This window comes from Triturus cristatus, chromosome 8, assembly GCF_964204655.1.
Source record: "Triturus cristatus chromosome 8, aTriCri1.1, whole genome shotgun sequence".
Classification (NCBI taxonomy): domain Eukaryota; kingdom Metazoa; phylum Chordata; class Amphibia; order Caudata; family Salamandridae; genus Triturus; species Triturus cristatus.
Genome location: NC_140591.1, coordinates 413007637 through 413034890, shown reverse-complemented (window position 1 = coordinate 413034890; position 27254 = coordinate 413007637). Strand labels below are relative to the sequence as shown.

At 47.5% G+C, this 27254-nt stretch overlaps 1 protein-coding gene across 7 annotated transcripts in view; it reads right to left on the bottom strand.

Annotated features, from left to right (window-relative positions):
- The window catches only part of DGKH (diacylglycerol kinase eta), a 725438-nt gene that overhangs the window by 135683 nt on the left and 562501 nt on the right, over nt 1–27254 (bottom strand). For all 7 annotated transcript variants that reach the window (XM_085621806.1, XM_085621809.1, XM_085621807.1 and 4 more), the window contains 3 exons: nt 26958–27089; nt 11614–11748; nt 10124–10241 (listed from right to left, as the gene is read on the bottom strand). In XM_085621806.1, the coding sequence (XP_085477932.1) occupies nt 10124–10241; nt 11614–11748; nt 26958–27089 (385 nt within the window). The remainder of the gene's footprint in view (nt 1–10123; nt 10242–11613; nt 11749–26957; nt 27090–27254) is intronic.

Below are 27254 nucleotides of genomic sequence, written 5' to 3'. Positions count from 1 at the left end.
GTTATTAGACAAGCCATTTTGGTTTTACTAAAATTATATTTCCAAAGCAATTACTAATAAGGACTTTCAACCAGCTCTTTGCATTCATTGTTTTGTTACTGTGTCATTCACATTCGTCCATCTACTACAACATACAGCACAAGGCAATGGGTTATCCTACTTCAGAAATAGGATAACTTCAATGTGAGTGATGGTATTCTGCCCTTTTTGAAGGAGCTTATCCACAGAAGTAGTTTCTCTTAGCGCCAGAGACTACAGCAATGTGTGATTTTAAGACCCAAAAATATTTGTAATTTAGCCAATTTCTTTAAATTATAAATTTAAGGTATAGCTATAACTTTACAATTTGTAATGTTTGCGTAGTTTAAGTTTGGTTGGTATAGAATAAATTCATCAAGTTATAGTAATTTGAAGGTGGTTGTGTTTAAATTATAAATGTATGGTATAACTATCACTTTAGAATTTCTAATGTTTCTGTAGTTAAAGTTAGGTTTGTATAGAAAGAATAAATGAAGTTTACCTAATTATAACTAATCTTCAACCTTTGTTTTTTCACTGAATTTCAAAGGTTTTTATTTTTTAATCAAAAAAAGTATTTCAAAACGTAGAGTTAAGTGTTGTTGAGTGGACTGTCAAGTAGTACAATGGAATATAGTGTTGTAGGGTGTAGTATTGTAGAGTGAAATGGAGTAGAGTGGAGCAGCATGAAGTGGTGCAGAGTGAAGTGGCATACAGTGGAACAGCATACAATGCAGTGGCATAGAGTATAATACTTTGGAGTGGCATAGAATCATGTATAGTGGAGTGGCATAGAATCATGTATAGTGGAGTGGCATAGAGTGGAATAGTGTGGAGAGGAGTAGAGTGGCATATAGTGGAGTGGCATAGAGTGTAGTGGTGTAGAATGGAATACCATAGAGCGGAGCGGTGTAGGGTGAAATAGCGTAGCGTGGAACGGCATACAGTGAAGCGGCGTAGAGTGGAATAGCACAGATAGAGTGGAATAGAGTGGAGTGGCGTACAGTGGAATAGCATAGCATAGAGTGGAAAAGTACAGAGGTCTACAATTGTGTTGCGTATAGTTGAATAGTGTAGAGTGGAGTACCGTAGAGTGTTGTAAAGTGGAATGGCGCAGATTGGAGTGTTGTCGAGTGGAATAGAGTGGGGTAGAGTGCAATGGTGTAGAGTGGGTTGGTGTGGTGTGCAGTGGAATAGCATATAGTGGAGTGGCATAGAGTGAAATTCCGTGGAGTGGAGTGGCGTGGCATAGAAATGAATAGTGTGGAGTGGCTTAGAGTGGAGTGGCATAGATTGTGGAGTGGCTTAGAGCGGAGTGGTGCACAGTGTAGTGGCGTATAGAGGAATAGTGTACAGTGGAGTTATGTAGAGTGGAGTGACACTGAGTAGCATAGCTAACAGTGAAGTGGAGTGGCGTACAGTGGAATAAGGTAGAGTGGAGTGGCATTCAATGGATGGCATAAAGTCAAATGGTATAGAGTGGAATAGAGTGTAGTGACGTACAGTACAGTGGTGTGGAGTGGCGTAGAGTCGTGTTGCACAGAGTGGACTGGCATAGAGTGGAATAGTTTTCAGCATAGGGGCGTAGAGTCAAGTCGCGTACAATGGAATAGAATAGTGTGGAGAGGCAAACAGTAGAGTAGCGTAGAGTGAGGTACGTAGAGGGAAATAGTGGTCAGTGGATTGGCATACAGTGGAGTGTTATACATTGGAGTGGCGTAGAGTGGAATAGCAGAGTTGGGTGGCATAGAGTGGGGTGGCATAGAGTTGAATAGTCTACAGTGGAGTGGAATGGTGTAAAGTGGACTGCATAGAGTGATGTAGGGTTGAGTGGTGTAGAGTGGAGTGGTGTCAAGTGGAGAGGCGTAGAGTGGGGTGGGGTGGCATGTCCTACAATGGAGTGGTGGCGTGGAGTAGCGCAGACCTTTTTATTTTAGGTAGTAGTACCGCAGTACTCTTACCTTTTTGAAAAATATATAGAAACATATAAATCATTTTCCCGACTTATTACCACTTATGGAATGGGAATATGTAGGGGAAAACAATAAAACCTACTATTTGCCTATATCCAAAGCCTTAATCCAGGACATAGCCAAAATGTGGTCTAAGCTAGATAACTACCTTTAAATTTTGTAAAGGCAGTCATTAGCCAATCATATAATGCCTTGTCATCGTCACGTTCTGCATTATACCCGGAAATTACCGCAATATACCACCGCCTGAGACATCAATATGTTTCTGTGCCTTATAACTACAAACTACTGAAAAGATTTTTATGAAATGAAAAAAGGATCCTTTCCAGACCAGAATCTATATTCCTGCCAAATTTCATTAAAATCTGTTTCGCTGTTTTGGTTCTACGTGCCTGCGAAAAGTCAATGAAAAATGAATTCAGGGAATAATGCCTTTGGGACATTTTTCTCTGCCACCCTTAACTAATCACCATGAAACTTTGCATTATCTGCCAATGTAGAAAAAAGGATAGTTTTACAAAGATTCAGTAAACGGGAGCAAAGTAATTAGCACTAAAAAATCCTAGGAATTCCTATCTCCGGTTATATATATCCACTCAGGCAGACAGATCCATATCCAGCCAAGAACGAGTGCACTCGCAGGAAAGTAATAGACAAGTACTTTAATGTGCAAGGCTCAAAGCACTAACAGACATGTTTCGGTACAACGCCTTTTTCAATGACATTAAAAAAAACATTGTGCCGAAACGCATCTGTCAGTGCCTTCAGGCTTGCACATTAAAGCACTTTGCTATTACTATCCTGCGAGTGCATTCGTTCTTGGCTGGATTCGAATCTGTCTGCCTGAGTGGATAACTCTGCAGCGGCTCACCACCGCTGGAGTTTTGCACCTGGAACGTGAGGTGCGGCAGGGGAAATCGTAACGTTTTGGATGGCTATATACACACACACACATACATTTATGTTTCATATGCCTGTGTGTGTCTGTGTGTACACGTGTATAAATACACACATTCACTAAAGAAAGAAAAAAACTGTTGCGAGTAAGTTATGGTTTATTGGGCATTATTGCAAAAGACAATGTATGTAGAAAAAAACCTCAGACATGTCATGAAAAAAACACAGTTAAAGTGATACTATGGTGAAGAAACAAATGCGAAAAACATTGAAATTGGCCAATTAAGGTTAGATCCCCAAACCATAATTTGACTCAATGCATTGCTCACAACCTCACAGTTGACATCACTAATGGCATCGCCAATGACACCACTGTGAGATACCATCACCATTCTTCTGTGAGTTTTTTTTTGGGGGGGGGATGATATACTCTCCTACAATGATTAAGATCCGGGTGATAGTAAGGAGTCATTGTGGGCCCCCATGAGTAATTTTAGAGAGGATGCACAAGTGAAAAGCAATGGTCAGAGCCTGAGTCAGTAAAGGCAGGTGGGTTATTTTTCCTAAAGTTTGAGCTTGGTTTAGTATCATATGGTGGTCAAGGGTATCTAAAGCATCTGACAGGGAGCTCTGTGCTACTTGAGAGGGCATTGACACTGACTGATGCGGAGTATTCTAGGGAACTTAAGCTGAGTCTTCAGTTCAGTGGTATGACTTCCTGATTGATTTTTGCTAGATACGATGTTATAAAGATGTGTCCAACATATTCAGACTTTGGGCTGAGAATAGGGTCGTTGAGGACAGGATAAATATTGTCTTTTTTGAGATCTGGAAGAACTTTCCAAGTAAAGAGAGGCATTAACATGCACACTGCAATAGGCAAACTTAAGCAATGACAAGTGTGGTATAGATTAACATATGACTACTGGGTAATGGTCAGGTCAGCAGTTAGATGTTTTGGCAGACTTGATTTGGTTTAGGGATATGCTCTAGCATGCCGCTTCACTATGGGCAGAAAGGGGAAAAAAAGGTTCTTATGATTTTTTTGCTCAAAGGTTACAGTCTTTGGTTTCAATTTTAACTTTATCATTTTAGAAGATAATCACGTTTGTCTTTTAAAGAGATGACTGATGTGTGGGAACAGTGCAAGTTGATTAGAATGCAGGTGATGTACAAGTTACTTACCTTCGGTAATGACTTATCTGGTAGAGACGATTCTAACCGCAGATTCTTAACGTAGAATTATCCCCAGGCGTGAGACTGGACCCGGAAAATCTTTGCCACAGCACCTCTGCAGGCCAGGGGCGGCACCACGTGACCCCGCCCTGACGTCGTCCGCGGACGTGACGTCAGCGAGGTCACATAAGTCCCACCCCAGCGTGTTGACATCCCTTTTCTCCCGATAACTTTTCCAAGCCACAACGAGGAGCCATCACAAACAAAACTGTGAGAGTATGGGAACAGTGTGCGAAAAAAATCAGTGAAACAAAAAAGGGAAGAAGTGAATGGTGAGGAAGCACCATTACGAACAGTGCCAAGCACTGCGTTACTGAAAGTCATGGAAAGGAAAGGGAAAGAGCACCGATCTGAGAAGCAACTCTTGCAAAGCAAAGGCAATAACCTCCCTGGAGGCAGAAAAAAAAATGTTAAAATAACGTGGCAGACGACAGAAAAGCCGCAACCACAACCTATAAAGGTGAAGGGCAACAAGGCCGGAGCAGAGGAGCAACGACAAGCATCTGAAGACAACACTGCCATGGAGAGTCATATTCCCTGTAAAAACTAAGGGCTGAGGCACAGTCAAGAAACCCCAACCCAGAGGATTGCATAGGAGAGTATGAGCAGAACAAGGGACCCCGCCAGAAAGGAAGAGAAAGAGAACACCCGTAGAAGACAAATGCCACCTGAAGGGAGGTGAGTGCAGAAGACAAGATTGAAAGGTCCTCACAGAACGGGAGGAAGGGCGGGTCGTGAAGGAATCTGCGGCTAGAATCGTCTCTACCGGATACATCGTTAACGAAGGTAAGTAACTTGTACATCTGATAGAGACTACTAGCCGCAGATTCCTTAACGTAAAACAGATACCCAAGCCATACCGAAAGGGGAGGAGGGCCTGCGAGAGAACCTCCCCAGTAGGAAGCAACACCTGGCCCCAGCAAGGCGAAGGGAAGATGAAGAGACCCCAAGCAAGGTACAACGGCCACAACCCTCGTAGGGACAGACAGCTGTAGAGGAGCACCCAGAAGGAAATAACGACCCCAACTCCAAGGAGAAGAGGCAGAGCCCGCTGTAGGAAAACACACAGTGACAAAGGACAGCGGAACAGGCATCAGCCGCAAGGAAGCAGGCAAGGCAGAAAGGGCTCCACAGCCAAGGAACGTAGGCATAGGAAGAAAGACGCAGGTGTGCAAAGCCCCAGCAGAACAAGAGGCACAAGGCAGCACAACAAGGGCCACGGTGGTGGGCCAGCATAAGCGGGCGCGCACAGCCGGCAGCGGACAGCACCATGGAGCAGCGAACCCAGAACAAGCCAGGCGCAGGCTGAGGGCAGAAGCCAGGAAAATGCAGAGCATACTCCAAAGGAGGACCGTGCAATAGACACACACCAACCCACGAAGAGAAATGGAGCCAGCCATAAGAGAAACAAGCATTGGCATAGCCAATAGGTCTCGCCTTTGGGACCTTATAAGTGTTTAGCCATGCAACAGTTGCATAGCTAAATACTTATAAGGTCCCAAAAGCGAGACCTATTGGCTAGGCCAAGCGGCCGCGAAAGTGATCGTGATCACGATCAAACATCAAAGCGGCCGCGAAAGTGAAAGTAATCGCGGTAAGCGCGCGCCTGCGCACATGCACTGTAGCTCTGGGCTGGCCTGGTAGCACTTTTTGGAGCCCTCTCAATAAGTCTCGCCAGACCAGCGCATGCGCTGGGTCAGGCGAGACCTAAAAGGGGAAGACACGGAGGACGGATCAAGCCGTCCACCCAACACAGGAAAGCCAGGAGAAACCCAGCCCCCCCGGAACACCAGACAGAGGACCAGGCCGAAACGCCGGACTGGAAGGCGGTGTAATGAACACCGAGAAAGACAGAACGCAGAGCAGCGTAAGCTGCGCCTGGACATGATGCAAGAGACCGCACCAGCGGTATACAGCGATGCCAAGAAAGGTAGGGAACCCCAAAAAAGGGGGCAACCATACCCCCCCAGCGCAGGACAGAGCTATGCAATAGCTACAAGTACCCCACACAGGGTAGGCTACGTCCGCCTAAAACATGGGATCACCTCTAAGGGAAAAACCCGCAGCAGAGGACCAGAACATAAAGTTAGGGTATGATACATCCCACGAAAACATGGGATCACCTCTTAGGGAAAAACCCCGCAGCAGAGGACAGAACATAAAGGACCTGCAGATAGAACCACAGATGGCTTGTCAATCAGCCAATCACAAAACACAGAGAAGGCCCAACCTGAGGACACACATGGGTGGACCACAACAAAAGATCCACAAAATCCGAAGGGGCTGTACCAACAGCCAACAGCACAAAGGGGTTAACTTAAGGACCCGAAGGCACGCCAACCCACCAGAACAGACTGATGGTCCAACGAAACAACACCGCCCATAAAGCAGCAGAGGACCAACATGCAAAGTTTACGGAGGGGGAGGAGGAGGACGGAGCACCGCAAGGAGCCGCTGAATGGCAGCACCCGCATGGGTGTTAAACAAAAGCACCCCATCAAAGGGCAGGTCAATGAGACGCTCCCTCACATTCTCAGGGAAAATGCTATCCCTCAGCCAAGCATGGCGACGGAGAGCCACTGAACTTGCCACTGTACGGCCAAGAGCATCAGAAACATCCAGGGCCGAACGAAGAATAAACGTGGCCAGCTCCCGGGCCATCCAGTACATGGCACCGCAGATCAGCGGAGACATCCTCCGGAGAGGCAGAAGACAGAAGGGACTCCACAGAATCCCACAGGCTGGAAGTAGCCCTGGCCAACACACAAAGCATGTTGAGCGCTCGCAAAGCAGCACTAGAGAAAGCGAAGAGGTTCCGCCCCCATGAATCCAACCATCGGGCCTCCCGAGATGGATGAAACAACACCAAAGGTAAGGAAGGAAAAGCTGTCTGCAGAAGAGGGCCCTTGGTAGAAGGGTGGAAAGAAAGGCAGACTGGTTCATGTGGAGCAGGACGGTGGCGGTGGAGGAGAGCTTGGGGGACCGGATTCCCCGTGGCAGGGTGCCCCCAAGCTCCCAGAAGAGAATTATGGAGCGAAGCCTCAAAGGGAAGAAGCAGCTCCCGTCCACCAGAGCCCGGATGGAGAAACTCCAGCAAATGGTCGGTGGGGAATGGGGTAACAGGGTCGCCCATGACCAAAATGCCAGCGGCTGTGGAAATGGCCCGGGCAAAGGCCGCACATGCCGCCGTAGAGCGTCGGGGGGGGGGTAAGCAATTCCTCCGTGGGCGACGGCTGTAAACTAAGCCTGCCATCCCCGAATCCAGCTGGAGGAAGAAACGGACAGCCCCAGAACGGTGGAAGATTGACAGACGAGTGGGGTACCTGAGGCACCTCTGGTGAAGACTGAGGCCGCAGGGACCGCGAAGAGCCCTCCCTGGAAGACACCAGAAAAAAAGCCACGACACAGCGGCCCGTTTCCGGGGAAGAAGAGACAAAAATTGACGAACCTCCGGGAAGGAGGGGGCCTCCGGAGACGAGTCGACGACCCAACGCCGACGTCGAGCAGCGCCGGAGGGGACACCGAGACAACCTCCTTGACCACTTGCAGCCCAGGAGAATGGGGCGGGCCGGATCCGGTGCGGTGAAAGAATGGCGCCATAAAGGGGTCGACTCGACCTCCGACGAAGCAGCCGCCTGTGCGGAGAAACAAGAAGGACCCGGGGACATGCCCCGGCCCCTAGCCAGCACCCGTGGCGCCGCCAGGGCCGACAGCTGTCGGCTCGGCTCCAGGCAAGGCCACAGCCTGGCCAATAGACCGAGGGGGACCCGGGGGCGAGCCCAGAGTCCCAGCGACCTCCTGCGACACCACAGGGACCCCTCGGGGGTTTGCGGCGAGGCAGAGGCGCCGTGGGCTGAAGAGGGGAACCCCGCAGGGCCGCACCCTGACGATACCACCCCTCCAACACCTGAAGCCGAACCCGTCGGCGCCGGGGCCAGGGCCACCGGCGAAGCCGCAGAAGGCCCCGCGCGTGGCAAGGGACCCGCGGGCGTCCCAGGAGGAGGAGGGGCCAAGGAAGCCTGCAGAGCCGGAGCATAGGCCTCCATTTCGGCCCTAGTCGCCTAGTGCCGGGAAACGGCGGGTAGGGTGGTGACGAATGAGGCCGCATGTCCCGCGCCCTCCGCTGAGCGGGGACCAGGCATCGGGGACAAGCTGTATGACTTACCGATGGGCGAGCAACGCCCTAGGGGCCTCGGTGATGGGCGATGCCGGAAGCGAAAGCGGCGAGTCGTGGACCCTTCTGCAGGGGACGGACACGGAGAGGACACCGACCTGGACACCGGGCCGAAAGGAGCTTCATCCGGCGCTCCCGCCGGGACTTAGGCTTCAGATGCTGGCAAGCGTCGCAGTCCGTGGAAACATGGTGCTCGCCCAAACACCACATGCAAATCGGATGAGGGTCCGTCACCGACATCTGACGCGTGCAAGACTTGCACGCCTTCAATCCCGAAGGCATTCGCACACTGTCCCACCCAAAAAGAAGGCCTTAAAACAGGCAGGGACACGATCCGGATCCACGTTGCATGCAGAAAAGAAGGAAACTGACGTCAGCGCGCCGGGGTGGACTTATGTGACCTCGATGACGTCACGTCCGTGAACGACGTCAGGGCGGAGTCGCGTGGTGCCACCCCTGGCCCGCAGAGGTGCTGTGGCAAAGATTTTCCGGGTCCAGTCTCATGCCTGGGGATAATTCTACGTTAAGGAATCTGCAGCTAGTAGTCTCTATCAGATGTACAATTCTCAAGTGGGCTTTTTACATGCCAGTCCTCTTTTCTGCACAAATCGGCTCCATGGCTAATCTAGTAGTGTTCTACAATCATCCAACAAAACCTAGAAGCCGAAGAAATGACATCTCACACTGCTCCACTTCTGTCTCTGTGGCTGAATTTATCTCACAAACTACCTTGTAAATCAGTACTGCCAAAGTGATGGTTTAAGGAGTTGGCACTTTATCTGCTAGGTAGCTTTAAGTCTCAATAGAAACACAATATAAACGCAATGTGAAAATTGGCTCCAGGTGGAAAGCTATCCCATCTGTATACATAAAATATGGAAGATATTTAGCATTATCTTGCGTAATCCTTCAGGGTCCAAAAGAATGAGTATAGCAATTCTAGAGTAGCCTTGAAAACGTATTTTGCCTTCAAGATCAGATAAAAGGAGAATTGCTGATGCTTACAAGATTACATTTTATGCGAAGCAGAGGAATGGCAGTCAAAGCTTCTCTATATGCGATACTCTAGACTTCTCGAATGTGTTCTGTACAGATGCAATGTTTGCAGCAGAGTGAAAAAGTGACCAAATTGAACTGGTGGTGGGCCATCAACCTAATTGAAGCTGGTCATCAAGCAGCTCTATGCGTTATTGACCTCTGGTGACTATAATCACAGGTACCTCAATGTTGAATCACTAAATGATAAGAGGAATGATTTGGGCTCCCCTGATTTATTTGTGAAAGTGGAAAAAAGGCAGTCATGGCCTCAGTACTACAGGTACGATTGCTGCAATCGCCAAAGACCAGGGGACATCACGGCCCATAATTCTAAAAATTGTAAATTAATACAGGGACAGTGAGAAAGATTTAAAACACCACTAGGATGTACATATATATGCAATAGAATGCATAGGTGTGTATGCTGTTACAAATTGTGTCAACGATAGAACTATATTTGATCAAATATCTATTATACCCAGTCCCCGTACTCTGTGTGTACGACAGAGCAAATCGCCTTCTTAATGGCTGAAATCAACAGAAAAAGTGAGAACTCTTCCATGCCTGCTTTGAATTACTGAGACTTAGTCCCAGGACAGGGACAATTAACTCATATGTTTACCACTTAATCTTCTGAAAATGAAAAGATAAGTTATGCAGGGTAAGGATTATTTGCATATAATTTCTGTCAGAGCATAACAATATTAAGACTGTGTTTAAAAGAACTTTTGATAGAAACATCTTTAAAATCTTTTTTTTTTAAAAGCAAAAATACAGGCCTTCTTACAATGAATCCGGATCTGAGTCAATAAATGGCGTAGCACCAAATGCATCGATGTTTGCCAGCAACATTTTACTGATAATAGAGCTGCCTGCGATGGACGCAGCAAGTCCTGCCCTCAGACCTGACAGAAAAAAAGGTATAATAAGTTGACACAGTACAGAAAATGAGGCTTATCGAGCAGCATTGTTTTCTTGTAACAGAGCTGAAGAGTGAGCAAACATTAATGGGTTGCAAACAGCAAAACATTTACCAAAATAAAATGTGCACATATTGTCTCCATTGAAGTTTTTTTTTTTTTATCGGTTTCCTCCATGTTTTTTGTAAACTGCTTCCAGTAAAAACATTTTTTATGCTGTTTCTCCTATCGCAGATACTCAGAGTTTGCAAATCCCTGTCGCTTTCACCCAGAGTGTACTGCCGTTAGTGGGCTACTAATATTTATGAGACTGTTTCTTAACTTTTTCTTTGTCTAGTGGCTTAGTGTGCAGGTGGAAAAAATTAGTTATCTGAAAAGACTACCCTTAAAAGTGTCATTGTGTTACTCAAATTCCTAAAAGGCACAATGATGTTCATTTGCTCAACTAATTCTCCTCTTGATTACACTACCAGAGCCATCATCAACCGCTCACCACTCTGGCAGTTATTTTCATTGGATGCTAAGTCAAGCGCTTCAGTTCAAGCTTTTTATTATTCACTCAAAAATTAAACGTATTTCCTGATGCCACACTCCTACTTCCTTTAAATAGTCACAATTTTAATGTTTCCCCTTGGCCAATTCAATTATTGCCTGAAATTTACAGCATTTGAAGTAATTTGTGTATTTTACCCTCAAAATATCCTTTAAAAAAGGCATGTACCTTTCTTTTATCCCTTGTTGTCCACTTTTCTCCAGTACTGTTTTTACCTGTTTAAGCCACAATTTCTGTTCGCCAGATTTGTTTCACTCATTCTCAACATTAGAAGCGGCTCGGGTATGACCTCCAGCTTTTTTTAATCTGGTTAAAAGTACAGGTGTGAACAAAAAGTTCTGACGCTTGGATTATTTCTCAGAATACTTGTCAAAATCACACTTTTTCAATAACGCTCTGGATTATTGCATTGTCTCTTGACAATTCGTAAATATCCCATGGACTGGGCACAATATTTAATTTACCTTATCACAAAACATTTCTCAACTGATTTCTAAACATAAAGCTCCAGTTAATTAATGTGCCACCCTTATACATGGGTATCTATGCTTTGTCTATGGTCTGTAAAACCTACTATTACACAGACATTGATAAAATTATTTACTACACATTCTTCTATTTCACATGACTGTTTTCCAGTCTGAGAAAACTTCCAGTGTTCAACCGAGAGGATCATAAGTTTGGAAAGAATAAGGCCTTGACCCTTTATTTGATTTCCCAACAATGTAAATGGACTTGAATCATGTACTATGTCACCAATAAAGATTATATTTCTCAAATCTAAATAATATCTACATTTAATACCTGGACAGATTATTCTAGTGTTGAGGACTGGGAGGTTTTCTTTGCTGGCTGCCAAGGGTGGGACAGAGAACGATCCTGTATGTGAATGGGTACACCGGCTTGCTCGTCTATCTGGAGATCTTGGAGCACTTGTAACTATTTAACAAAATGAAAAACATGAATGTTAGTACAAAAAATATAAATAATCCATAGTAAAACATACTTTTTGAAACATGTTTATTTTATGAGTAAGCAAAATATAAAACACTACTAACCGTAAGTAAATCTAATTACTACTCTAGTAGAGTTCTGGAAGCCACAAATAAGCGAAGGGAACCTTTTACATTTTTAAGAGAACTCACTCTGCTGAAGTAGTAAAAGTCAAAATGATTCCTACTCAGGAATTCTGTGTTGAGCTTAATAAATATATCATTACAAAAATTCAAGATATTAAAGAAAGTATCTCCAAAGGCTCTACACCACCTGTGGAATCAAATAGAAAAAGAAAAAAGGAAACCTTGACAAAGTTTTCAGAACTTTCCAAACACAGGTTAGCTATGTTATCAGCTAAAGTAAAATCAGGTTCCCCTAGGGACCCCTTGTCCAGAAATACTGAAACAGTATAAGGCTATAGTTTTTCCGCCTTTATTAAATCTTCTCAACTTATCTCTCTAACAATGGGTGGTGCCTGATACATTTAAACATGCAGAAGTGATTCCATTACTAAAGAAACAGGGTCTGGACCCGCTGGAGCCAAAAATCTATAGACCTATATCTCTGCTTCCTTTCCCAGCTAAACTATCGGATGCTGCTTTCAAATAATGCATGTTTTTACAAGATATAGAACTCTTGCTTCATGCTCCGGCGGGTTTCTGTCCCTTACACAACACTAAATCAGTTGTGCGGACTGTAATCGATGACGTGAGGTTGAAAGAAGATCAGGGTAATGATTCATCACTGGTATTGCTTGATCTCTCTGCGGCATTCGACATGGTTGATCACGAGATATTGATAGAACGTGTGAAGGATGTGGGGATGCAGGACACTTCACCTAAATGGACTGAATCTTTTCTTGAGGATTGCAATTAATCTGTAAAGTTAGGGCCCTATACCTTCCAGGCAAAAAGCCTGGTTTGTTTGGTCCCTCAGGGATCCTCATTATCTCCTCATCTATGTAACCTCTATATAAGGACCCCTATTGCTGAATTGGTAAATAGAGGCTGTTATGTCTAAAAATATGCGGACGACATCCAGTTAGTATTTCATTTGGATGACACACCTTCAGTGCACATATAAGTTTCAAAACACTAGAGTTAGATCTCTTGTTGGGTGGAATGGAGCCAACTTAAATTAAATGCTGATAAAACAGAAGCGGTCTTGCTAAGAAATAAGACGAAGGCTTGGGATCAACAAAACTGGCCTTTGGATCTAGGCCTGCTGCCTGTCCCCTCACCAGCGGTTAAGAACCTGGGGGTGATGATTGATGGTACTTTGTCTTTACAGACTCATGTGAGAAGATGTGGCCTAACAGCAAGGGTGGTCGACCTTAAAGCTGGGGAACTGGGTTCGAGTCTCAGCAGGGACGCTCAACATCCTGTGATTCTGGGCACATCACTTAATCTCCTGTGCCTAAAAAGGAAAGTGTCCGTCTGTAACGCAGTTGATTCTCATGTAAAGCACTCTGATAGTTTAGTTTGCGTTATATAAAACTCCCCCTCCACAAAAAAAAAAAAATGGGAACCTCAGTGTCGATATGCGCTTTCCTTTTGAAAACAATAAGGAAAATAGCCCCTTTAGTGTCTTTGGAAGCACGTAAAGTAATGGCTATGGCTTCTATTTTATCCAGGTTAGACTATGACAATGTGATTCTAGCTGGCCTGCCTAATAGTCTTCTACATAAACTCCAGGTGCTGCAGAATGAGAATGCCATGCTAATCTTTGGTGTTTCAAAGCATACCCTTGTCGCACCACTGCTGGAAAAGCTACACGGACTCCCTGTGAAGCAAAGTATAGATTTTAAACTTTGTTGCATAGTTTTTAAGAATGTAAAAAACTTTTCTCAGAAGTTTATGGCAGACAAGATATGTTCCGTCCTGTAATTTAAGATCTGCCAAATCTAATTTAATGATTGCTTCCAAATTTCGGAAGAACAGATCAGGAGGCAGGAGTTTTTTAGTGTTAGCTCGTTCTACTTGGAACTCTCTGCAATGGACAATCTGCCAAACTGTGGACATTTTTTCCTTCAGGAAACACTTAAAGACCTGGCTGTTTAAACAAGCCCTTGGGCTTGTTTTGGAGTCAAAAATAACCCTTCAAACTAGTGTTTTACTTCAGTGACAAGAGAATGTTTGGTGTACGTGCGTTCTTGGAACAAGTTTTAACATAACATATTTGGGAGGCTGTTTGTGCACAAGATTAATGAACCACAGTCTATACCATGCAGCACATACATAGTTGATGAAGAACAATGTTAAGACTTCATCTTCATAAGAAGTGGAGTTGAGCATGACAGCAAGATCTGGGAGAGATAGGTATTTGAAGGCTGACCATTGTGGGATTCTACAGGAAGGGGAGGGTGTAAGTCATGGAGTAGGCTTGGTGCTGTCGATGTGCTATCGGATCTTTTATACTTTTGCACTGAAGAAGTGGTTGATGGAATTTCATTTCTCCTTGGAGTGAGGAATAGGTGGTTTAAGCAGGGGGTTGATGCAGTGCTTGGTCTAAACAGCGTCGTTCTTCTGCTGTTGGTGGATTCACTGATGGTACAGGTATAGTACTTTGCTTTGGCTGATGTGATAAGCTCTCTGCGGTGTGGAAATTTAGCGTGCAAACTGAACATCATCTGCGCCATCTTGCCTCTCCCCAGCGCCACGCACAGCGAATGCACGGCCGCCATTTTAGGCACCCCACTCTCTCTCCCCGCTCACCCTCGACCGCCAGCGCTTTCCCCTGGCGCTGCAAGCATCCCCCGCGCGCCGGCCACCCCCGCTCTCTCATACAGGCCATAAACCCTCTCCCTCTGCGCGACCCTGCTACGGAACCACTTCCAACCGACAACCCATACATGGTCATGCCTCTCCTTTGATAAACCCCCTTCCTCTGCGCCCCATTGTCTGAACTGGTCCCAGGCCATCACCTAGCCCTGCGGATGCAGTTTACTGCCCCTACTGTAAGGGAAACACCCCACATCAAAGGGATTACAGTAGATCAAAGCCCCTACCCCCTGAGACCCGGCCAGTTGCACACACCCCGGGAATTAGCGGAATTCCCTGCTGCGCGATAGCCATCTCCCACTGCGGGTAGGGTGGGAACTTCTACTGTATCTATGTGTGGGATCGGATCTGAACCGGGGCTCCAGGGGATATTCCCCCGTACTTCAAAAGAATCTCAAGAATGTACTATGTGTAATAAAGCAATAAACCAGTGTATAAGAGACCAGGTCTCAGAGATGCAGTTAGAGCACCTCGTGACGATACCTTGCTGTCTGATCTGATGTGTTCTGCTCCGACGGAATAAAACCTTGTTTCCTGCCTTCCAGTCTCCGGCGCCTGCCTCTTTTATTGGTAAATTATCGAGTGGTATGAGAGGCGATTATCGCCGGGCAAATACTTGGAAGGTTATCGACTGAAACTGCCGCTACCATTTAACAATTGGCGTCCCAAACGTGGGGCCCATCAGCGACACGTGGATCCAGTGGGAGAGGTCCCGACGACAGAGTGAACGACTGCAACGATCGGGAGAGCTCCTGCCCAATAGACCCTCGTCTGGCAGCCGATCATCCGAACTTCACTGGTTCCGAGCAGACCTCTCTCGAGTGATCTACGGTCCTGACTGGGAACCATCAGGAGTGCCGCGGCAAATACGGAGAATAGAGGACGATCGGGCGCTGGAGGCGGAAGACGAGAAACTGTCCATGCGGTCCGGGTAAGGTCGTGAAACACGACAAAAGTGCGAAATAATTGATTGATTGTTTGAATACTAGTATTGCTCATTGATTGTTCTTTTTGAGATATTCGCTGTCTACAAACGGGGAGGAGTAGAAATACTCTCTCTCTCTCCCTTTGCAGATAGTGAAGGGTAGGTAACGCAGACTTTTGTCCCCATTGAAACCCGTCGTGCCTATCTTTATCTCCCCATTGATTGATTGTCCGAACATTGATTGTTTTGAAGAATAGTGCTTTTTGAGATATTCTCTGTTTGCAAATAACGTAGAATAGGAATATTCTGTCTAGTCTTTGCAAATAGTGAAGGGTAGGTAACGCAGACTTTTGTCCCCATTGAAACCCGTCGTGCCTATCTTTATCTCCCCATTGATTGATTGATTGATTGTCCGAACACTAGTTGTTCGATATTGGTTCTTTGGAGGTATTCTCTGCTTACAAATAACGAGGAATAGAGATATTCTGTCTAGTCTTTGCAAGCAGTGAAAAGATAGGTAGTGCTGACTTTTGTCCCCGTTGAAACCCGTCATGCCTATCTTCTCCCCACTGATTGGTAGTTGGTTCTGCCCGGACCGCTTATTAGAGGTGAACCACCCGGCTCCACTGGAAGGCACCCCTAATAAGGACATGTTCACTAAATATGGACTAGTCGCCGTGGCTTATAGCAAGCTGTGGCATAAATATACCAAGAAGGAGCCCGAAAGTCAGTGGCCACTGATGGGATCCTTCGACGACCGCAAGATAGAAGCGCTAGAAGTAGCTCTGCGTAGCAATAAGACGACGCCTACTATGCTTGACAGTATTGGCATGTGGCGCAAAGAAGCGACGCAACGGAAAAAGAGGGAAGAAGTAAAAGCAGAAAAGGAATTACGAAAGGCAGCTCACCTTGCCGCTAAAAAGTTAGAAGAAGACATAAAGGAGAGAAGGGAAACTAAACTAGGACAGGAGCCCGAAACCTCAGGCCAGTACGCTGTTAGGACCCCTTCTTTGCTCTACCCTGTGTTGTCCTCCAAGCAGCAAACGAATGACGAATTACTGTTAGGTCCCCCGACCATTTACATGCCCCCTCCGTATGCACCCTCCCAATCAGTAATGCAACACCCACAACCCCCGAACACGAACGAAAGCAGTACAGGGGCCTCGGCCCTCACGGCCTCCGCGCCGGCTGAGCCTCTTGTACTGAACCCAACGTCGGCTATAACGCTAGATGACCATGAGATGAGAAAGAACGATTCCACCAGAATGAATCGATTAACTAAAGATGAACGAGCAGGAATTGACAAGATAGTAGGGACGCTGGTGGAGCGAAAAGAAAGTGAGGAGTATATAACGGACGTGTATAAATCGTATGCCGACAACCGCAGACGACACTTTGTCGTACGGCTCTGTTATCACGCCCTGAATGCATATGAGGATAGGTACCACGATAAAGGTCCCGAAGGCTTAGCGGCCCTATATAGAAAGGTAGACATCGGAGAAGAAAGAGAGGGCGATGTAGCGAACCTCTTCACTCGTACACTCGAGGTCTACCGACACCTTAAAGAACATGGACAAACAACCAAAACAGAAACCCCCATAGCAACTAAACCCCAGGGAGGAAGGGCCGATGCCATGATGCCCATTAAAGAAGCGGCCCCCTACTGGGTCCCCCCACGGGGTCAGGGAACACACGACGACATCAACCACCAAGATGCGAAGGGAAGGGTTGTATATAACTGGGTCTACCAGCCGTGGGACCGGCAAGATATTTTGACCTTTAGAAAGACCCTACCCGACTTGAGAAAGAACCCGACTGCCTTCTACACTGAATTAGGTACAGCCTTAGGCTCAACGATAATGACGTTAGCAGATATCGACTTGTTCTTTGGGCTATGTCTGCCGGCTGATGTGTGGAAACAAATCCGGAAAGTTGACCACGCTGAGCCGTTCGGATATACCTGGGTACAACTCGATACCATAGATAAACAGCGAGAACCAGGACAGAAACCCCCGAAAGCCATCCTAGAGCTCCCAGATAAGATTGTACAAAAGCTGAAGACTCTAATCCCTGAAAGAAAGGTAGACTGGTCGATAGTGACGGCTTGCCGCCAGAAACCCCAGGAAGACGTGTCTGAATACTTCTCCCGATTCGAGACTGTGTTTTCCGACTACAGTGGCCAAGACATGACCACCGCAACCGGACACCACCTCTTTGTCCAGAATTATGTAAAGGGTCTGTCGCCAGAAGTTTCCCAGAAACTACAGACCAGCGAGAGTAGTTGGGCAGCCTCCAAACCCGCAGCAATTCTCCAGATGGCCCAATACTACGAAAACCAGAAAAATGAGAACGATAGGGCGTCAGAGAAGAAGAAAAAGGAATTAAAGGAGAGGGTGATGATAGCACAATTGCAAGGGGTGACAATAGGAAGGGAACCCCCGAAGGAGAACTACCAACCAACCGCCCCTAGAAAGCTACCCCCTAGAGACCATGCACCTACACCCTACAACGGACGGAGGGACTTAGATGGAAATCAATGTGCGTTCTGTAGAGGGTTCGGACACTGGAAATCCCAGTGCCCGGTCCTTCTGGAAATGAACAAGAATAGGGGCCCCAGAGACGCAACATATGACCCCAGAAATAGAGAACAGGGACGAGGGCACACGAACAACACCATCAACGACAGGCCAGGCAGACCAAACACCTTTGATCGCCCCCGACAAAACCAGTGTCAGCAGTCCGACTATGAAAGCACTCATGACTTCGCATAGGACCGCCAGGGGCAAGGGAGGGATCCAGTCGAACTCCGTGTTGACCAGCAAGGTCCTTACGTCACCGCTAAGGTCTTGGGCACAAAATCTCCATTCCTGGTAGATACTGGGGCGACACGTAGTGCGTTATCTAAACGACTGATTCCTAGGGCACCCTTGTCTGGCTCACACGTAACCTCAATAGGCTTTGACGGAACGCCCTCCACTAACCCCTTATCAGCACCAATCCCCTTTGACTTGGAAGATAACACCACTGACACGACCTTTCTGCTCTCCTCCAACACCCCCGATGCTATTATGGGACTTGATTTGCTAAAACATTTTCGAGCCACTATCAGATGCTCCCCAGACGGAGTTCGAGTCATCCTACACGATAACCCAGATCTGTTCAGACCCTGTCACACTCGGCGTATGCTCTCTATAACCGATGCTGATATGTCCCTGCTCGACACATTACCTTCACATCTATGGGCTAAAACCGACTCAGATGTAGGGCGCATGGTGATCGACCCGGTACACATAACCGTCCGACCGGACGCAGTGCTCCCAAAGCTTCCTCAGTATCGGATATCCCCCGAAGGCGAGAAGGCATTGGTGGAAATCATCGAGTCCCTGGTTGAGGCAGGGGTGGTAGAAGAAGTAGTGAGTAATGTTTGCAACAGCCCTATCCTACCCATTGTAAAGAAGCAAGGCGAGGGGGATGAGAAAGCCTACCGTTTCATTGTTGACTTGCGAGAGGTTAACAAAGTAGTCATACCCCAGTACCCCGTAGTCTCAGACATCACCACCATCCTCACCCTGATTCCATCCACCGCCACCATCTTTACTGTTATTGACCTCAAGAACGCATTCTTTTCCATCCCCATCCACCCAGACAGCCGCTACCTGTTCGGCTTCACCTTAAAAGCCCGTTCGTACAGATTCTGTAGGGCACCCCAAGGCTACACTGAGAGTCCCAGTATTTACAGCCAAGCCCTCAAGAGGCAACTAGATGCAGTCCAACTACCCGATGGAGTGGCATTGATACAGTACGTCGATGACATTCTTTTGGCGGCCGACACCACCCCTCTTGCCGTCACGGCCACCATTCACCTCCTCCGCTTCCTTGCGGAGAACGGTCACAAGGTCTCCAGAAAGAAATTGCAATTCTGCCAGCCCCAAGTAACGTATCTAGGCCACCTACTATCCAAAGATGGGAGGAAACTTACCCCTGACCGAATTCAAACCATCCTAGAAACCCCTGTTCCCAAAACTCAGAAGCAAGTGCGGTCCCTAGTGGGCCTCACCTCCTTTTGTCGTCAGTGGTTGCCAAATTTCAGTCTTATCGTAAAACCTCTGCTTTCCCTGCTGGCTAAAGATACCCCCTTCCCCCTCCCCTGGACACCCGAATGCCAATCCTCCTTCAAGGAATTACGAGACGCCCTCTGCTCAGCCCCAGTCCTAGGAACCCCAGACTACACTAAACCTTTCTCCCTTTACACCCACGAAAGGGAGGGATGCGCATTGTCTGTCCTAACCCAGTCCATAGGCCCTAAACAACGCCCTTGTGCCTACTTCTCTGCCACTCTCGACCCCGTAGCCAGAGCCTTGCCCGCCTGCCTTCGAGCAGTAGCCGCCGCTGCTGTCTCTATCCGACAAAGTGAGGGGATCGTGCTCTCGAACCCCCTCACTGTATTGGTGCCCCATGCTGTTGATACCCTCCTGAACCAAACCAAAACTCAACACCTGACTAGCGCACGACTGACTGGGTACGAACTGACTCTGCTTGCACCCCACATCACATTGAAACGATGCACCACTCTGAATCCAGCCACTCTACTACCTCTCCCTGACACTGACCCCAATGCGTCCCCTATACATGACTGTGTAACCCTCACCGACGAACAGACCAAGAGTAGGGTTGACCTCCGGGATACTGCCTTCCCGAACCCTGACGGAGAACTGTGGGTGGATGGCTCATGTATCAAGCTCCCCGATGGCACCACCTCAGCTGCCTATGCAGTCACCACGGCCCGAACCGTTGTTGAGACAGCCCGCATCACCCAGCGATCCGCACAGGCGGCTGAACTAATTGCCCTCACACGAGCCTGCATCCTGGCAGCAGGGACAACCGCAAACATTTACACAGACAGTCAGTATGCCTTCGGGGTAGTTCACCACTTTGGGCTCTTATGGAAAGAGAGGGGATTCTTGACCTCGCATGGCACACCCATCCTGCATGGAGATCTAGTCTCTGCCCTGACCGAAGCAGTCCTCCTCCCCACACGGCTGGCTGTGATCAAATGCCAGGCACACAAGAAGGTGACAGACATTGTAGGACAGGGAAATGCACTAGCTGACATTACTGCCCGAACCACAGCCGAGAATAGGTCCACGACCCGCATGTACGTGACCAGGTCACAAACTGAGAATTGGAAGGATGCTAGGGAAACGATTAGGGATATCCAATTAGCCAGCACACCACACGAATTAACTGAATGGGCCCGGGTAGGATTGAAGGACGATGACGGTTGTTGGCGAACTAAAGACTCGAACAAATGGTTGCTACCCGACTCATACTTGATCCCCATGCTGACCATGGCACACTCCCCCGCACACATAGGGTCTGCCCCCATGATCGAACTCATCTCCAAAGTCTGGCACAACGACAGAATACCAGACTCAGCCAAACGACTGGTCCAACAATGCCTAGTATGCCTCCAACACAACCCTGGGAAAGGAACTGCTGTGCCCCGGGGAGGGTTTGGGGTCCCCAATCACCCCTTTGAAGTCCTACAAATGGACTACGTCCAGCTAGAAAGGTGCCGAGGTTTAAAGTATGTACTTGTCGTTGTGTGTGCCTTCAGCAAGTGGGTGGAAGCCTACCCAACCCACGACAACACCGCTATGACTACTGCAAAAGTACTACTGAAGGAATTCTTCCCCCGATACGGCCTTTGTCGAATTTTGTGGAGCGACAATGGCCCCCACTTCGTAGCCGAAGTTATCCAACTCATCTTAAAAGGGTTGGGTGTAAAACAGAAGTTCCACGCGGTCTTCCATCCCCAATCTGCAGGCTTGGTTGAGCGACACAATGCCACATTGAAGCTTAAGATAGCAAAAATAGTCGCCACCACAGGGCTAAGATGGCCAGACGCTCTCCCGCTAGCATTGCTATCAATGCGTTCCACCCCCACCAAACACCACTTAACCCCCTACGAGGTCGTCTTCGGGCGGCCCATGAACCTTTGGACTGCACCAAAACCATCGTCCATCCACGACGTCCCGGACGTCCTCATGTCTGACTATTTGTATAACCTAACTAAGACGTTGTCTGTTATCCATCAGCAGGTGCTGCACGCCATTCCCGATGTTTCCAGGGGCCCGGGACACGACATCCAACCCGGCGACTTCGTCTTAGTGCGTAACTTCCAACGCACCAAGAGTCTGGAGCCCCGGTGGACGGGTCCCCTGCAAGTCCTGATCACCACCCGAACAGCTCTTCGAGTGGAGGGGAAACGCAATTGGCTGCATGCACACCACTGCAAGAAGGTATCACCGACCCTGACAACCACGGACAGCATCACCGCCCAAGAAGAACTCCTGGACAAAGATCGACCATCCCTGAGCCGCTGCCCAGATACAGAGACACTCGAGTTAGTAAGATATCCTGATCCCACTGTGCCATCCAAAGAAGGGTATAACTTGCGACGAAAGGAGAGAACTTCGGCTAAGCCGACCACAAGCTAAGTGAAAATCTCAAAGCGGTAGCCTAGTCACCCCAAAGGCCACCAGGAGAGAAACCAAACAAAGTCTGTGGTTCTGCCCGCTACCGAGTCTCTTGAAGGTGATGGAAGCGCCCAACATGAAGATGATGGAAGCAACCGGACGTCCGAAGATCCACTACAGAAACCCAAAGACTGACCGAATGCACAGCTTAAAGACTATTGCACTTTTCATTACCCTTCTCTTTTGCCTTCTCCTCATGGTCGCCTTCTGGATCATGGAGGAGAGCACACCCGCTCATAAGACATTACTGGCCACCGTTCAACCTACCACCACGAAAGAACATCATCTGATCTCGCTTTCACCCCAACTCCGAGAAAGGCGTAAGGAGTTCTGGAATAACTCCTTTGTACAGTTGCTCCACCAACACAATCTTGCTACCAACGCCACTAATTGCTGGATCTGTGGACTGCTACCACATGCCACTGGACACTCTATCCCTTTCATCCCTTCACCTTTTTCTGTCCATGGCTCCTGCCTCGCCTGGCTAATCCTCCTGCAAGAAAGCTACAAGGACAATGCCACTTCCGGCAGAACCATGTCACACTTCTACCATGGGTTCTGGCTGAACAAAACTGGAAGAACTTCTGCCCTCTTCTGCCCTCTGAGATCGAACACTTCCTTTCACATGGACATCCCTGCCAAAGAACGAGTTGAAATGCAAGTGTTCAACAATCCAGCCAGACCCACCTTCTCTTACCTCCGGAAACGAACGGCCGCCACCCTAACAGTGGCCCTGTCCGTCATCAACATCACTGGGTCTGTATGCCTCGAAGGCCTGGGGGCACAACTGGTGGGCCACAGCTCCTGCCTCATCACCCGAACATTGGACTCAGTTGACCCACCCTCCTTTGTTGCCTCCCCGAATATGTACTTCATCTGCGGTACTAAGGCCTACACCTGGCTTCCGAAAGGTTGGGGAGGCACCTGCTACATCGCCTTTGTCCTTCCTCCGACGTATGTGGCTCCAGCAAACCATCACCGACAGAAACGGGCCAAAGACATTGTTCAGGCCGACTCCACCGGAGCACAGTTCATGGACGCAGTCAAAGGCCTTGTTCCTCTCTGGGGTCCAATGGCAAACAGCCGTGCCATCCGCCACTTAACCCAGGCAGTCGAAACGGCAATGAACATTACAGCTGGCGCCCTCGCCAACAACACCGCTGAGCTTCAGGCCGTCCGCCTGGTGGCTCTCCAGAACCGCCTTGTTCTAGACGTGGTTCTAGCAGATCGTGGAGGAGCATGCCGCATCATTGGGTCCAGCTGTTGTACCTACGTACCGGATAACTCACCCTCAGTCTACAAAGCAATTGAACACCTCCACAGACTGTCCGCAGAGGTCCATCAAGAACAAGAAGAATGGTCGCTGGGGAGTTGGTTTTGGGACACTATTAAAGGTTGGGGATGGAGGCTGTTTTCATTTATCCTGATACCAATTGTGACACTATGTGGATGTTGCTTGGGGATTCAGTGTCTGCCACCTTTATGTTCGTTTTTTATGAACTGCATCTGCCCTAAGACTTTGGACTTTGAAACCGAGCGGATGAAAGCTCTGAACGAGGTGGAGGTACGGGGTATTATGGGGATAGATCCAAACTAGGCAAGCTGGCGAGATATGTTAAAAGGGAGGACTGTGGAAATTTAGCGTGCAAACTGAACATCATCTGCGCCATCTTGCCTCTCCCCAGCGCCACGCACAGCGAATGCACGGCCGCCATTTTAGGCACCCCACTCTCTCTCCCCGCTCACCCTCGACCGCCAGCGCTTTCCCCTGGCGCTGCAAGCATCCCCCGCGCGCCGGCCACCCCCGCTCTCTCATACAGGCCATAAACCCTCTCCCTCTGCGCGACCCTGCTACGGAACCACTTCCAACCGACAACCCATACATGGTCATGCCTCTCCTTTGATAAACCCCCTTCCTCTGCGCCCCATTGTCTGAACTGGTCCCAGGCCATCACCTAGCCCTGCGGATGCAGTTTACTGCCCCTACTGTAAGGGAAACACCCCACATCAAAGGGATTACAGTAGATCAAAGCCCCTACCCCCTGAGACCCGGCCAGTTGCACACACCCCGGGAATTAGCGGAATTCCCTGCTGCGCGATAGCCATCTCCCACTGCGGGTAGGGTGGGAACTTCTACTGTATCTATGTGTGGGATCGGATCTGAACCGGGGCTCCAGGGGATATTCCCCCGTACTTCAAAAGAATCTCAAGAATGTACTATGTGTAATAAAGCAATAAACCAGTGTATAAGAGACCAGGTCTCAGAGATGCAGTTAGAGCACCTCGTGACGATACCTTGCTGTCTGATCTGATGTGTTCTGCTCCGACGGAATAAAACCTTGTTTCCTGCCTTCCAGTCTCCGGCGCCTGCCTCTTTTATTGGTAAATTATCGAGTGGTATGAGAGGCGATTATCGCCGGGCAAATACTTGGAAGGTTATCGACTGAAACTGCCGCTACCATTTAACAGCGGGCTCAGCAGAGGGACTTCAGTATCCAGAGGAGTTCTGCTCATGCTAATTTTTTAGCAAGGATCAGGATTTCTACCTAGATGTTTGTCATCTTCTTGAAGTCTCCCTTCTCCTATTATCTTGTTACTCTAGGTCTGGTCTTCAATGGCATGTATCTTTTATGATCTCCTGGCCAGAATTCAACAAGTGTTCAGAGAGTTAATGAGTGGTATGCAAGGAGGTTCTTCTATTTATTTCCAGGTCAGGTAGCATGTCTAAGAAAATTCTACTTCGTCACATTTGTCTCATATAAGTTGGAAAAATAGTGGTAACTAAGTAGTAAAGTATCAACTTTACATCCGGGCCAAAATCACACTATCGACATCTTGTAAAACTAATCACAGCAAAAATCTGCTTAAGTCCAGAGTTAACTTGATAAATGGTTGCTCTTCAACGTGGTGGTGTGTAAAATGTTCCTTTTGCCATGATAACACTTGTCTGCCTTTTGTAAGAAACTGCACAAGTTATTTAACTTTGTCCCGTTCTCTAGTAATGCTGGCTGCTTGAGAAGGCTGGGAAGATAAATGATTATTTAGTCTTTGAAAATCTTTACTCCAGAGCTGCCAAGGTAAGGCCACACTTCACAGAAACCCTATTATTTAGAGTACCATGAGACTCTAAGACGTCATCTAGATTATGACAAAGGTATTACAATGCTTACCGGAGCACTATGTAAACAGCATGCAAAGGTAAAAACTATTTCATTTTCACAACTAGCCAGTACTCCAATTTCCAGCACCAATATCTCAGGTGCTTTCCATCTATGTGTTGTGATATTCTTGGTCACTAATGTTAAATTTGTATGAATCTTCAAAAACTCAAAACAAAAGGGGATTGCCATTGTAGGCTACTATGCTGAGTGCAACAGGTGTACACCCCAGGTGGCTCTATAAACTCTGTTCCTGGCATCCACTGTGCGGGGATCACAATACATTGAAGCACTTATGAGCTGACCAACTCTGCGGGGTTCATGGTGATGTCTCAAGTTACACGGTCTGATCTGGCCTCAAACAGCAGTTCCACAGAGGGCAGGTGGTGAGGCCAAAGAAGTTTTTCTGTTAGTACTGTCTGGTTCCGGTTATGAACTTTGACAGTAATGAGGTAAAATGCCTTAACTCGTGATCAAAAAGAGATCCAGCAGCAAAAGGCTGCACGTGGTCTGAAACAAAGTGAATGATGAAAAGGGTGATTCAAAGGTACTATGGTTTCTCAATCTAAAGTACTGGGGAGATTCACTCAGCATGGTAAGAATGGTGAAATTAGTGAGACTGCCTTACATGGGGCTCAAATGCCACGCTTCTGGTGGAATTACAGCGGCCCATTGAGAAGGTTTTAGTGTTGAAGGCCATGATAAACAGGAAGACTGCAACCTTGGGAGCCAACAATATGTGCAACTGGTTCGACAAATTCAGGAGGCATGAGGAGTCTGTCACATGTGCACTGACATTGAACCTTACTGGAGCTAACAAATAGAGGAGTCTAGCCCTACTACGTCTTTAAGTGGACACTGATGCTCTCTGGAGCCTCTCTGTTGGTTTAATGGTAGCAAACATACCCCAGGTCCCAATCACCATGAGCAGTGGATGGGCGATGGACATGGCAACTGATGAGTTAGGTTTTCCTGTGTTTTGGTGAGTATGCCTCCATCTCATCTCTTGCTGTCATAGTTATTCTCCCACCAAATTGGTATCATGCCACTAGCTAGTGCTGTGACCTTTGTTGTATACAACACACAAACGTTAGGATTTACGTTGCAAAACACCACAATGTTCATTTATGCATTTCAGTAGCACTGCTCTAGAGTGCTGGTGTGTAGTTTTCGGCCTAATAAAATGATACTGCCAACAATGTAGTGGCTGAAAGAGGCCAGCACAGTGACCCGCTAAATGTTTGCAGAGCAGTGGGCTAATTGCAAATGTGAATGAAACTTCAAACAAACAATGTGGGAGAGGGGCTGGCCACAGCCCATCTCTATGAATATTTTGACTTCATTACAGGAGCTCCAACAGACAGCTAATACAGTCTTTACACCAGTCCTAATGACAGCTGGGGGTGGCATATTGGCAGCAGTTGGCTGTGGCAAGCAGTGGAAATAAGATGGACAGGATACAAAATGAAGAGCAGTCACCTTTAGATGGTCAGCATTAAACATTTATTGTCATTAAAGTGGTTTACATAGCCTATTCCATCGCTGTGTATATATATAATAATTACATCTGGGTTCATGAACATAGAGTGAGAAATGGAGGCGACACACTGAAGGCATGAGGGTGTGAGTGGGCGCCCATTACCTGTGCCATTACAATGAAATGGGTATCACCACATCCTTGGGAGAAAACAAGGTCGCCCCCTACACCCTGTTCCTTATGGGAGTTTTGTTGTTGCTCCTGGAGACTTACCCGAAAGGAACTCAGATTCTTTTGTGTCTTCTTCCTTTTCTTCCTCCTTGCTGTCTTCCTCCTCCTTTCTGTAGTCCATTAGTGACTGGTTTACCTCTTGTTCCTGAGTATGGGCATTCTGCTCATCTACAACTACAAAGAATGGCAAAAAACAAATGTTATAGGAAAGCGTAAACTGTTAGCAGCACAAAAGCCTTTACATTCACTAGGCTCTTAGCACACAACCAGACAGACTATTACATCTCAGGTGTATTTCAGTTCACAACAAACGTACAACTCTTTTTAGTAACAAAGGCA